We start from the raw sequence: 12,025 nt of genomic DNA, 5'->3' as shown, positions 1-12,025 counted from the left end.
TTGAGGACTGGGACTGAGGTGCAATACCACGCACACCCACTATACAATGTACGGTGCTGTGCTTGGTGAGCTGCAAGGAGGCCGTGGTGCACACCAGAGCACCGCTGCCCCTTCAAATAGCTAACCAATGCGGGTGCCAGACCACACTGATCTGAGGACAGGTCGTCAAACAACTGGAAAAGCCCTTTAAGAATCTTAGTGCTGCTGAGAAGATGATGAGACAATTACCTGCTGTACAAATTTCTGGTCCACAAACCTCTTTGCAATGCTAGGCTGAAAATCTGGACTCTCCAAAAATCTCAGGAAAAACTCATACACAAGCTGTGAAATTGAGAAGAAATATTTTTACACATAAATAAAGCAACGTAGAGTATTACTACAGCAACAGCTTATAAACTGATGCAATACAGAAAGGCATCTAAAGTATCTGTTACGCACAGATAATAAATTGCATGTTTTAAAAAGGCACACCACTGACGGGTAGAATCAAAAATGAAAAAAAAAATAAAAATAAACATTGTTGAGATGCCCAGTTACTGTAAGAGCAGCAAATCAGGATCACAAGCCGCTGGTCTCAGCAGTGAGAATATAAATACGTAATAAATATTTAGGTGGTAATTCTGTAGGGGGCAAAAATACAACAGCAAACTAGTACATTGACCCCTGGAATGATCTAGCTGGGTCTTTTTTTTTTTAGGCCTCTTTCACAATTGCGTGGTCCGGATCCGGCGTGTACTCCACTTGCCGGAATTACACGCCGGATCCGGAAAAACGCAAGTGTACTGAAAGCATTTGAAGACGGATCAGTCTTCAAAATGCTTTCAGTGTTACTATGGCACCCAGGACGCTATTCAAGTCCTGGGTGCCATAGTAGGAGCGGGGAGCGGTATAGTTACAGTCCGCGCGGCTCCCGGGGCGCTCCAGAGTGACGTCAGAGCGCCCCATGCGCATGGATAACCTGCCATGTGATCACGTCATCCATGTGCGTGGGGCGCCCTGACGTCACTCTGAAGCGCCCCGGGAGCCGCACGGACGGTAAGTATGCTGCTCCCCCGCTCCCCACTACACTTTACCATGGCAAACAGGACTTTAGCGTCCCGGCAGCCATGGTAACCATTCAGAAAAAGCTAAACGTCGGATCCGGCAATGCGCCGAAACGACGTTTAGCTTAAGGCCGGATCCGGATCAATGCCTTTCAATGGGCATTAATTCCGCGTCCGGCCTTGCGGCAAGTGTTCAAGATTTTTGGCCGGAGCAAAAAGCGCAGCATGTTCCGTTCCAGAACTGAAGACATCCTGATGCATCCTGAACGGATTTCACTCCATTCAGAATGCATTAGGATAAAACTGATCAGGATTCTTCCGGCATAGAGCCCCGACGACGGAACTGTATGCCGGAAGAAAAGAACGCAGGTGTGAAAGAGCCCTTAATCAGATCATTTTTATTAAAGGTTTTACATACAGCCTATTGTTCAGATAAACCATACATTATATGACAATAGGATATCAATACAGTAAAATCAATCACATACTTTATCCAAATCAGCATGTCAATAACACTGCATCAAAAAAAAAAAAAAAAATCTTTATTAAATCTCCCAGTCCCCCCCCCCCGCCAACTCCCCCTCTCAGTGTGGTCATCTCCCTCGACATGGACAAAAAGGCTCCAATTCTCTTACATCTTAGCTTCCAAATCCCCTTAGGACCATTCCATTCCAAATATGCATCAATCTCTGAGACTTCCCCCCCCCAGGTCCAGCCAGCCACACCTGCCATTGCTTCTTAAATTTCTGATCTAGCTGGGTCTTAGAGAGTGCACCACTCCATGGGATGTCTCTGATATGAAGTGAATGGTACTCAGCTGCCATATCAGACACAGTCCATGGACCGGAGTAATGGTGTCTCAGGAGAGAACAGCAGCCCCCATCTTTTTCCCTCTCATCCATCGGCTTACAGCAGTAGGGAACCGTTTAGAGGCAGAGTGACCAAACTGCAAAACAAAACTTATTGATCGCAAAGTGCCAACATGGCAATTTAACCTAAATACTACAGTCCAGTATAGTATATCTTCCATGTACTTTATCATATAGCGCGCCCCTGCCTGCGCCGTTCATAGCGCGCCCCTGCCTGCGCCGTTCATAGCGCGCCCCTGCCTGCGCCGTTCATAGCGCGCCCTATGCTGATGAAATGTAGGAAGAGTCTAAGGCTTATTGGTACACCATAGACTTCTTCCAGGGCGCGGGTGCCCACAGAGAGGGCTCTGAGTGCTGTCTCTGGCACCCGTGCCATAGGTTCGTCACCACTGCCTTACAGTTTTTAGTCTATTCATATCCATTATCAAAGCAGATTCCTTTATAATCAGAAGCAATTTCCATAAAACCGGGGAATTTCCATTTACGATGTTCATGTTTGAAGGCCAAATTCCAAAATGGACAATATTAAAGGGAACCCGTCAGGTTCTCCTGGTGTAGTCCTTTGTGCGGTGACAGACCCCGATTAGAGGCCTGTGACGTACGTGGATGTGTGGGGTTACTTGTCAGGACTTGCATTATACTCTGCAGTGAGAAGTCCTCTGATACTGATGACTCCCCCGCCCTCCGGCTGCTGATTGACAGGTTTCTCTGCATTTCTGCGAGACAGAAACCATCAGCATGGGGAGAGCAGGGGATGCCTGAATCACATGAATATCACGGAATCGTATGCTGTAGTGCTAGCCACGCTATCCATTACAGAGCATGAAAATTCGTAAAAACTGCGTAAAGGGACTGTCCGGTTTCATCCGATTGATTACGTTGCCAGCCCTACGTCCTCCTCAATCTTTACCTGCACACAGTCTACCTTGTAGCAGAGGCGCAGTGCAATTACAGTGAATGGGAGTGGAAGCTGTAATTACCCTGAACTGCCACTACAATGGGGGCGTGCAGGACGTAACGCTGGCATGAGCCCAGTGGCCCCTTCAAACAGCTGATCGGCAGGGGTGACAAATCGGACCTCCTCTGATCTGACATTTGAGGTCTTATCCTGAGGAGAGGTCATCCATATCATGAAACTGGACAACCCCTTTAAATCCACAAAAGTGACAAGACTGCTAAAATCGGCACGTCACCAAACTATGCAGCCCACAGCGGAGGTTTCCTTTCATTTACGTTCACCTTCAATTCCCTTTACTGAAATGATCTGTAAATGATGTACCGCTACATTTTCTTTGATGTAATTCAGCACCACATCTCCAATGCACCGCAGCGGTGCACTACACAGCAGGAAGGGGATAGGCTCTGATCCCTGCGAGAACCAGAAATCAGCAGAACATTGAACGTCTCACTGGGGCGTATAACAGGAGATAAAGCAAAGTCTTCACAAACTTTCTTCGTGTTGAAGGTGCGCGGTTTTGTGGCTCATTCAGATTTTATTATGTGACCGACACCGAGGTCTCCGCCAGATCACAAGATTTACATAAAAGGACGCTCTACACGGAGCGTGACAGGACAATGGACGCTTTGTACTCCGTGGCACGGGATGCCATTAGATTGTGCTTTAAAAAAAAAAAAAGAAACAACACTCTCTTTCTCCACATTCACCAGCGGCTTTTTCTACATATTCCTTATGCAGGATTTCTGTCCCAAAACAAGGATGCTCTTGCAAAAGGGAACCAAGCGACGTGCTTTATACCATAGCTATCCACAACTACTAGTAACAGACACAAGCCTAGGGAAGCTATCCCTGTACAACTAAGGGTCCATTCACACGTCCGCAAGGTGTTTTGCGGTCCGCAAATTGCTGATCTACAAAACACGCACACCGGCCTTGTGCAGACCGCACATGGCCGGCACTTTAATAGAAATGCCTTTTCTGGTCCGTGTCTGCAGACAAGAATAGGACATGTTCTATTTTTTGCGGAGCGGAAGTGGAACAGAAGTGCGGATTCGGCCAGCACACTGTGTGCTGTCCGCGCATTTTCCAGCCCCATTGAAAATGAATGGGTCCGGATCTGTTCCGGAACGGATCCGGATCCATTTTGCGGACGTGTGAATGGACCCCTAAGGCTACTTTCACATCTGCGCCGAAGTTTGGGGGCTGGCAGTTTAAAGCCACATGCCCCTTCTTGGCGTGGTGTCCAGATGGCTGTGGTAGTTGTCCACTGGCGGCTTAGCTATATTCAATGGAGTTAAGCTATGAGCAGGTCCACACCATCTAAAGTGAACAACCGTGGCAGAAACCGCTGAGCTTTCTGCCGTGGTATACGGGGGAAGGGGGGATTTAAACAGCTTCGTGTGAATGGACTCGTCAAAAGAACACTCCTGATAGACTGCGTTGTACCAGGTGCAGGGCCGGAGGGGGTAAAGCACGGCAGAGATTTATGCGTCACAAAAATCCAACTAACACTAAACCTAGGAAAGAAGGGTAAATGTAACCAGGGACTAATCTTGCCATCTTGCCTTGTCTTGTAAAAATCCTGCTTGGGTTAAATTCCTGTTGATCTGTTCGGTTTTTGGCTAGGGAACTGACCAAACAGGGTGAAGCTCATGCATTTTTTTGTCCTTTATTCGCGTCCCCTCCTATCCCTTGGTTGAACCTGATGGACTAATGTCTTTTTTAAACTGCATAACTATGCAACTAGTACAGAAATCGTACAGGGGCGCCTGCTGCAGCCAGCTGTCTTACAGCCAGACACAGGACAATGAAGATTTGGGGGGGGGGGAGATTTCCTGACAGACTTACTGATATACACTCACCTAAAGAATTATTAGGAACACCATACTAATACGGTGTTGGACCCCCTTTTGCCTTCAGAACTGACTTAATTCTACGTGGCATTGATTCCACAAGGTGCTGATAGCATTCTTTAGAAATGTTGGCCCATATTGATAGGATAGCATCTTGCAGTTGATGGAGATTTGAGGGACGCACATCCAGGGCACGAAGCTCCCGTTCCACCACATCCCAAAGATGCTCTATTGGGTTGAGATCTGGTGACTGTGGGGGCCATTTTACTACAGTGAACTCCTTGTCATGTTCAAGAAACCAATTTGAAATGATTCGAGCTTTGTGACATGGTGCATTATCCTGCTGGAAGTAGCCATCAGAGGATGGGTACATGGTGGTCATACAGGGATGGACATGGTCAGAAACAATGCTCAGGTAGCCCGTGGCATTTAAACGATGGCCAATTGGCACTAAGGGGCCTAAAGTGTGCCCAGAAAACATCCCCCACACCATTACACCACCACCACCAGCCTGCGCAGTGGTAACAAGGCATGATGGACACATGTTCTCATTCTGTTTACCCCAAATTCGGACTCTACCATTTGAATGTCTCAACAGAAATCGAGACTCATCAGACCAGGCAACATTTTTCCAGTCTTCAACAGTCCAATTTTGGTGAGCTCGTGCAAATTGTAGCCTCTTTTTCCTATTTGTAGTGGAGATGAGTGGTACCCGGTGGGGTCTTCTGCTGTTGTAGCCCACCTTTCTTTCCCATTCTGATATTCAGTTTGGAGTTCAGGAGATTGTCTTGACCAGGACCACAACCATACATGCATTGAAGCAACTGCCATGTGATTGGTTGACTGGATAATCGCATTAATGAGAAATAGAACAGGTGTTCCTAATAATTCTTTAGGCGAGTGTATTTCTGTTTTAAATGTAATATGAAACCAAATAGAAAATAAAGGGAGGAAGGGCTGGAATAGTTTTTATTCTTCTATGTGAACACAGTTGCTGGTGACAAGGTGAAAGCCTTTTTTTAATATGCTCCTAAGGAGCAACTGATAAGCATTTAAAGGGGACCTGTCACCGGGATTTTGTGTATAGAGCTGAGGACATGGGTTGCTAGATGGCCGCTAGCACATCCGCAATACCCAGTCCCCATAGCTCTGTGTGCTTTTATTGTGTAAAAAAAAAACCGATTTGATACATAAGCAAATTAACCTGAGATGAGTCCTGTCCCTGACTCATCTCACGTACAGGACTCATCTCACGTACCCCGACTCATCTCAGGTTAATATGCATATGTATCAAATAGTTTTATTTTACACAATAAAAGCACACAGAGCTATGGGGACTGGATATTGCGGATATGCTAGCGGCGATCTAGCAACCTATGTCCTCAGCTCTATACACAAAATCCCGGTGACAGGTTCCCTTTAAGGTGGTACTGCAGGATTTTAATATTAAATGGTGGATCACTTGTATCAGAGTAGCTCATGATGTTGGTTACTGCAGCGCTGCTCCCATTGAAGGACAGGCCATGAATTTAAAATTCCTGAGGACCCCTTCAAGTCTCTTTTACACAGGCTGAGGATCAGGGCAATTAATTTGGGTGAGCGTTCATACAAACGTTCGTTCCCGTTAACTGCCCCAGATAAAGGTGCCGCCCAACGCCTGAGCAAGCGCCCGTTCTTTGGTTGGCCGCATCTTTTATAGGACACAAAGTCATTGTTTGCCGGCATCTCTCCGACCTCTCATTACTGCTGTATATAACCTGATGACCTTACCTGTATGTGAGGCCATGAAACTTCTAATGTCGGCTCATCCTCTTCCGGATCAAAGTCTGGATTGTCACTAGGAGGGAGTGTTCGGAAAATATTCGAACTAATCTGTGAAAAGAAACCAAGAAAACCGCAAAGGTTAAATGCAAATCAATAAGGAAGGCTCCGCACACATCATGTTGGGGCTATTGCCTGTACGCTAGCGTAAACCCAACAGTAAAATACGGCCGATACTGGCCACAATGGGATAAAAAATTAATAAAAATATTGTACAGTGGGATATATATTTAAAGGGACTGTGCAGTACCTTTATATTGATGGCCTACCCTGACCAAAAGTAATTCAAATCAAGGATGGGTCAGACATTTCCAGAAACTGAAATCTTTGAGCGATGCCAAAGGGGTTTAGAAGCATCAGGCACAAGAGTCACATCAGCTGGCGGATGCCCGGATACAAAGACTCCTCTATATAACCTTTATACCTTATCCATGATATACTGGAAGCACATTTTGGCTGGAATTAAAGGCTATGTACTACACCTTCGGAGGCAATTATTTTTTCATGATTGCAGGCTACTGATTTTTGGATAAAAATCTTTTTTTTTTTTTCAATTGGCCTTTATTAAAAATATTCAAAGGGTTAACTGTTTTTCTAGCTGTGTGACTGGTACTTTCACTTTGTGCAGGTCATTAATAAATCTTATCTCTAAATTACTAAGAGGTCATAAACACTTATTTAAGCCACATTTTTATCAGTAAGATAAGAGCTGAGCTATAATGAGTGTTTATAATGTCAGAGAGCAGAGATAAGGAGTCTGTCAGCTCCTGGTCTGACGGAAAAGAGAAAAATCCAAAGGGTGCTTCTAGAGCATCTCAGCTCTGTCAGAAAAAAGGATGCCATATTGTTAATAAAGACCAATTTAAAAATATATATTTTAGCTTAAAATGAGTAGATGCAATAATAAAAAAAAAAAAATTGACCCCAAAAGATGTACATAGCCTTTAAAGGGGTTATCCAATTTCACAAATAGCCCTCCGATGTGCCGGGCCCCCCGCTGCTACTTCTCCCTCTACACAGATGAAAACATCCGGTGTCCGGGGGAGCAGCCAATGGCGAGCTGTGATGAGCCTCCCTAGCGTCACCCGGGATGCTAGGGAGCCGCGTCACCCGCGATGCTAGGGAGGCTCGTCCCCCCTCCTTCAATCCATGTACAGGGAGAAGCAGCAAGCAGCAGCGGGGACCAGGAGCGGCACAGAGAGCAGGGAGTGGGGTAAGTATATTACCAGTGAGGGGCCCGGCACATGGGGAGGGGGGCTGTTTGAGAAATTGGATAACCCCTTTAAAGAAGCACGCCAGAATTATTTTTTTTATCTGCCTATATAGTGCCTGATAGGCCATTATTAAAGAATAAGATTGTGTAGACCTGTTGATGTGCCATTTGAGGGTTGCTTTTTCTAATGAAGCCTACATTTCCCATCATGCCTGGCTTTGCAGAGACAGAGGTGGCAGAGTCTCACAACACTGTGCGGCTCTGTGTCCTGTGTAAGAGCAGCCATAACAGATCAGCGACACAGAGCTGCTGTCCCCTCACACTGCAGGGTCTCCATGTTCTCCGGTGTGATACAGCTTCAGCCTGTCTCCCCTATCAGCTTTTATATGCTGGAGGCGGGGAGACCAGTGTGAAACTACATCTCACAGAACTACACTGGAGAGTCGGCACACACAGATAATAGAAACATAGAATGTGTCGGCAGATATGAACCATTTGGCCCATCTAGTCTGCCCAATATACTGAATACTATGGATAGTCCCTGGCCCTATCTTATATGAAGGATGGCCTTATGCCTATCCCATGCATGCTTAAACTCCTCCACTGTATTTGCAGCTGCCACTTCTGCAGGAAGGCTATTCCATGCATCCACTACTCTCTCAGTAAAGTAATACTTCCTGATATTACTTTTAAACCTTTGCCCCTCTAATTTAAAACTATGTCCTCTTGTAGCCGTTTTTCTTCTTTTAAATATTCTCTCCTCTTTTACCTTGTTGATTCCCTTTATGTATTTAAAAGTTTCTATCATATCCCATCTGTCTCGTCTTTCTTCCAAGCTATACATGTTAAGGTCCTTTAATCTTTCCTGGTAAGTTTTATCCTGCAATCCATGTACCAGTTTAGTAGATCTTCTCTGAACTCTCTCCAAAGTATCAATATCCTTCTGGAGATATGGTCTCCAGTACTGAGCACAATACTCCAGATGAGGTCTCACTAGTGCCCTGTAGAGCGGCATGAGCACCTCCCTCTTTCTACTGCTTATACCTCTCCCTATACACCCAAGCATTCTGCTAGCATTTCCTGCTGCTCTATGACATTGTCTGCCTACCTTTAAGTCTTCTGAAATAATGATCCCTAAATCCCTTTCCTCAGATACTGAGGTTAGGACTGTATCACTGATTTTATATTCTGCTCTTGGGTTTTTACGCCCCAGGTGCATTATCTTGCACTTAACATTAAATTTTAGTTGCCAGATTTTTGACCATTCCTCTAGTTTTCCTAAGTCCTTTTCCATTTGGTGTATCCCTCCAGGAACATCAACCCTGTTACAAATCTTTGTGTCATCAGCAAAAAGACACACCTTACCATTGAGGCCTTCTGCAATTTCGCTGATAAAGATATTAAACAATATGGGTCCCAGAACAGATCCCTGAGGTACCCCACTGGTAACAAGACCTTGGTCTGAATATACTCCATTGACTACAACCCTCTGTTGCCTGTCCCTCAGCCACTGCCTAATCCATTCAACAATATGGGAGTCCAAGCCCAAACACTGTAATTTATTGATAAGCCTTCTATGTGGGACAGTATCAAAAGCCTCACTAAAGTCTAGATAAGCGATGTCTACTGCACCTTCGCCATCTATTATTTTAGTCACCCAATCAAAAAAATCAATAAGATTAGTTTGACATGATCTCCCTGAAGTAAACCCATGCTGTTTTTCATCTTTCAATCCATGGGATTTTAGATGGTCCACAATCCTCTCCTTAAGTATGGTTTCCATTAATTTCCCCACTATTGATGTCAGGCTTACTGGCCTATAGTTGCCCGATTCCTCCCTACTACCTTTCTTGTGAATGGGCACAACATTTGCTAATTTCCAATCTTCTGGGACGACTCCTGTTGCCAGTGATTGGTTAAATAAATCTGTTAATGGTTTTGCTAGTTCACCGCTGAGCTCTTTTAATAGCTTTGGGTGTATCCCATCAGGCCCCTGTGACTTATTTGTATTAATTTTAGACAGCTGACTTAGAACCTCTTCCTCTGTAAAGACACATGCATCAAAAGATTCATTAGTCTTCTTTCCTAACTGAGGTCCTTTTCCTTCATTTTCCTTTGTAAAAACTGAACAGAAGTATTCATTGAGGCAGTCAGCTATTTCTTTATCTTCTTCCATATACCTTCCTTCTTTAGTTTTTAATTTGGTAATTCCTTGTTTTAGTTTCCTTTTTTCATTTATGTATCTGAAGAATGTCTTATCGCCTTTTTTCCCTGACTGAGCTAATTTCTCTTCTGCCTGTGCCCAATACAGGCAGTGTGAGTCAGGAGTAGGGTTGTTGCGGGTATCGAAATTTCGATACCCAATCGATACTTTTGTCCCGGTATCGATACGATACCGGGATTTCCGTTTTTTCGATACTGGGCTGCGCTTCTGCGCAGTCTAGTATCTCTGAACATGAGCGCGCTGCTATCGGCGCGCTCATGTTCTCTCTCAGCAGCACGGGGAGAAGGAAGCTGTCCTCCCTCCCCCTGTGCTGCTGCTGCCGCTGCCACCAATGAGAAGCGAGGGGCGGAGGAGGGGCGGCAATGAGAAGCGAGGGGCGGAGGAGGGGCAGCGCCGGCAATGAGAAGCGAGGGGCGGAGGAGGGGCAGCGCCGGCAATGAGAAGCGAGGGGCGGAGGAGGGGCGGCGCCGGCAATGAGAAGAGAGGGGCGGAGGAGGGGCAGCGCCGGCAATGAGAAGCGAGGGGCGGAGGAGGGGCAGCGCCGGCAATGAGAAGCGAGGGGCGGAGGAGGGGCAGCGCCGGCAATGAGAAGCGAGGGGCGGAGGAGGGGCGGCGCCGGCAATGAGAAGAGAGGGGCGGAGGAGGGGCGGGCGCACTGCGCCACCAATGATAGGATTATTTCAACACAGAGCTGCGCCCAGCGATGCCCCAGCACTCACCATTAGTCCTGGGCGCCGCTCCGTTCGCCTGCAGTGCCCCATTACTGTCTCCTCTCCTGCTCCACATGCTGCTGATTACTATCGGAGCGATGGGAGGAGACATCAGCTTCACTAGTAGGCGTTCCTTCTCCCTGCGCTGCGATTGGACAGCGCTACAGCCAGGGAGAAGGAACGCCCACTAGTGAATCTGATGTCTCCTCCCATCGCTCCGATAGTAATCAGCAGCATGTGGAGCAGGACAGGAGACAGTAATGGAGCACTGCAGGCGAACGGAGCGGCGCCCAGGACTAATGGTGAGTGCTGGGACATTGCTGGGCGCCGCTCTGTGTGGCCTGATAGTGAAAGTCTGGACTCATATACAGTAGTCAGTCTTTAACACATACAGGAGGCGGGTGCCGGCAGCAGAATCGCATTGCCGGCACCCTGCCCCTGACAGGGAGCTGCGATCAGCGGCAGTTAACTGCCGCTGATCTGCCAGTACCCGCCTCCTGTATAAAGAGGTAGTTATCATTGCCCCCCCCCCCCCTCAACCCACCCATCCCATTAAAATCATTGGTGGCACAGTGTGCCGGCCCCTCTCAACCCCCCAGTATTAAAATCATTGGTGGCAGTGGCCACAGGGACCTCTTCCCCCCCCCCCCCCCCTCATTGGTGGTGCAGTGGCAGCTTCTGATCGGAGCCCCAGCTGTGTAAGCCTGGGGCTCCGATCGGTTACCATGGCAGCCAGGACGCTACAGAAGCCCTGGTTGCCATGGTAACATCCCTGATGCTGTGTGCACAGAGCAGCAGGGACAGTGTGGAGTCCTATTCACCCTAATAGAGATCTATCAGGCTGAATAGGAAAAGGGATGAAAGATCCCAGGTTCTAGCCCCTAAGGGGAAAATAGTCATTAAATAAAAAGTGTAAAAAAAACAAACAAAAAACACTAAAATATGAAGTATAAATCACCCCTTTTTCCCAATTTCACATATAAAATATTTAAATAATAAACATATTACATCGCCACGTCAGAAAAGTCCAAACTATTAAAATATATAAAAAAAAATCTAGGTGGTGAATGCCGGAACAGAAAAAATAAAATAAAAACTGCGCGATTCGCCATTTTTAAAAATGAGGAATGCACGTGGCTTTTTTTGTTTATTTTTTTCGCGTGGTATCGAATGGTATCGAGTATCGCAATACTTTTTCATGGTATCGAAACCGAATCAAAAAATTGGTATCGCAACAACTCTAGTCAGGAGGTTTATATAACTGCAGCTAATCACTGTATATACTCATCTACTATATATCTGCACCCCGGATTGGCTATAGAGCCTACAGGGAA

The 12,025-nt window shown here is 46.4% G+C and overlaps 1 protein-coding gene across 1 annotated transcript in view; it reads right to left on the bottom strand.

The window, feature by feature from the left end:
* The window catches only part of PPP2R5A (protein phosphatase 2 regulatory subunit B'alpha), a 104,925-nt gene that overhangs the window by 26,310 nt on the left and 66,590 nt on the right, over positions 1 to 12,025 (bottom strand). Inside the window, exons 3-4 of the mRNA XM_044289120.1 lie at positions 6,494 to 6,595; positions 229 to 321 (exon numbers count right to left, since the gene is read on the bottom strand). Coding sequence (XP_044145055.1) covers positions 229 to 321; positions 6,494 to 6,595 — 195 coding nt within the window. The remainder of the gene's footprint in view (positions 1 to 228; positions 322 to 6,493; positions 6,596 to 12,025) is intronic.

Source organism: Bufo gargarizans, chromosome 4 (assembly GCF_014858855.1).
Source record: "Bufo gargarizans isolate SCDJY-AF-19 chromosome 4, ASM1485885v1, whole genome shotgun sequence".
NCBI lineage: Eukaryota > Metazoa > Chordata > Amphibia > Anura > Bufonidae > Bufo > Bufo gargarizans.
Note: the sequence above shows the minus strand (reverse complement) of the source record. Positions and strands in the feature narration are given on the sequence as shown.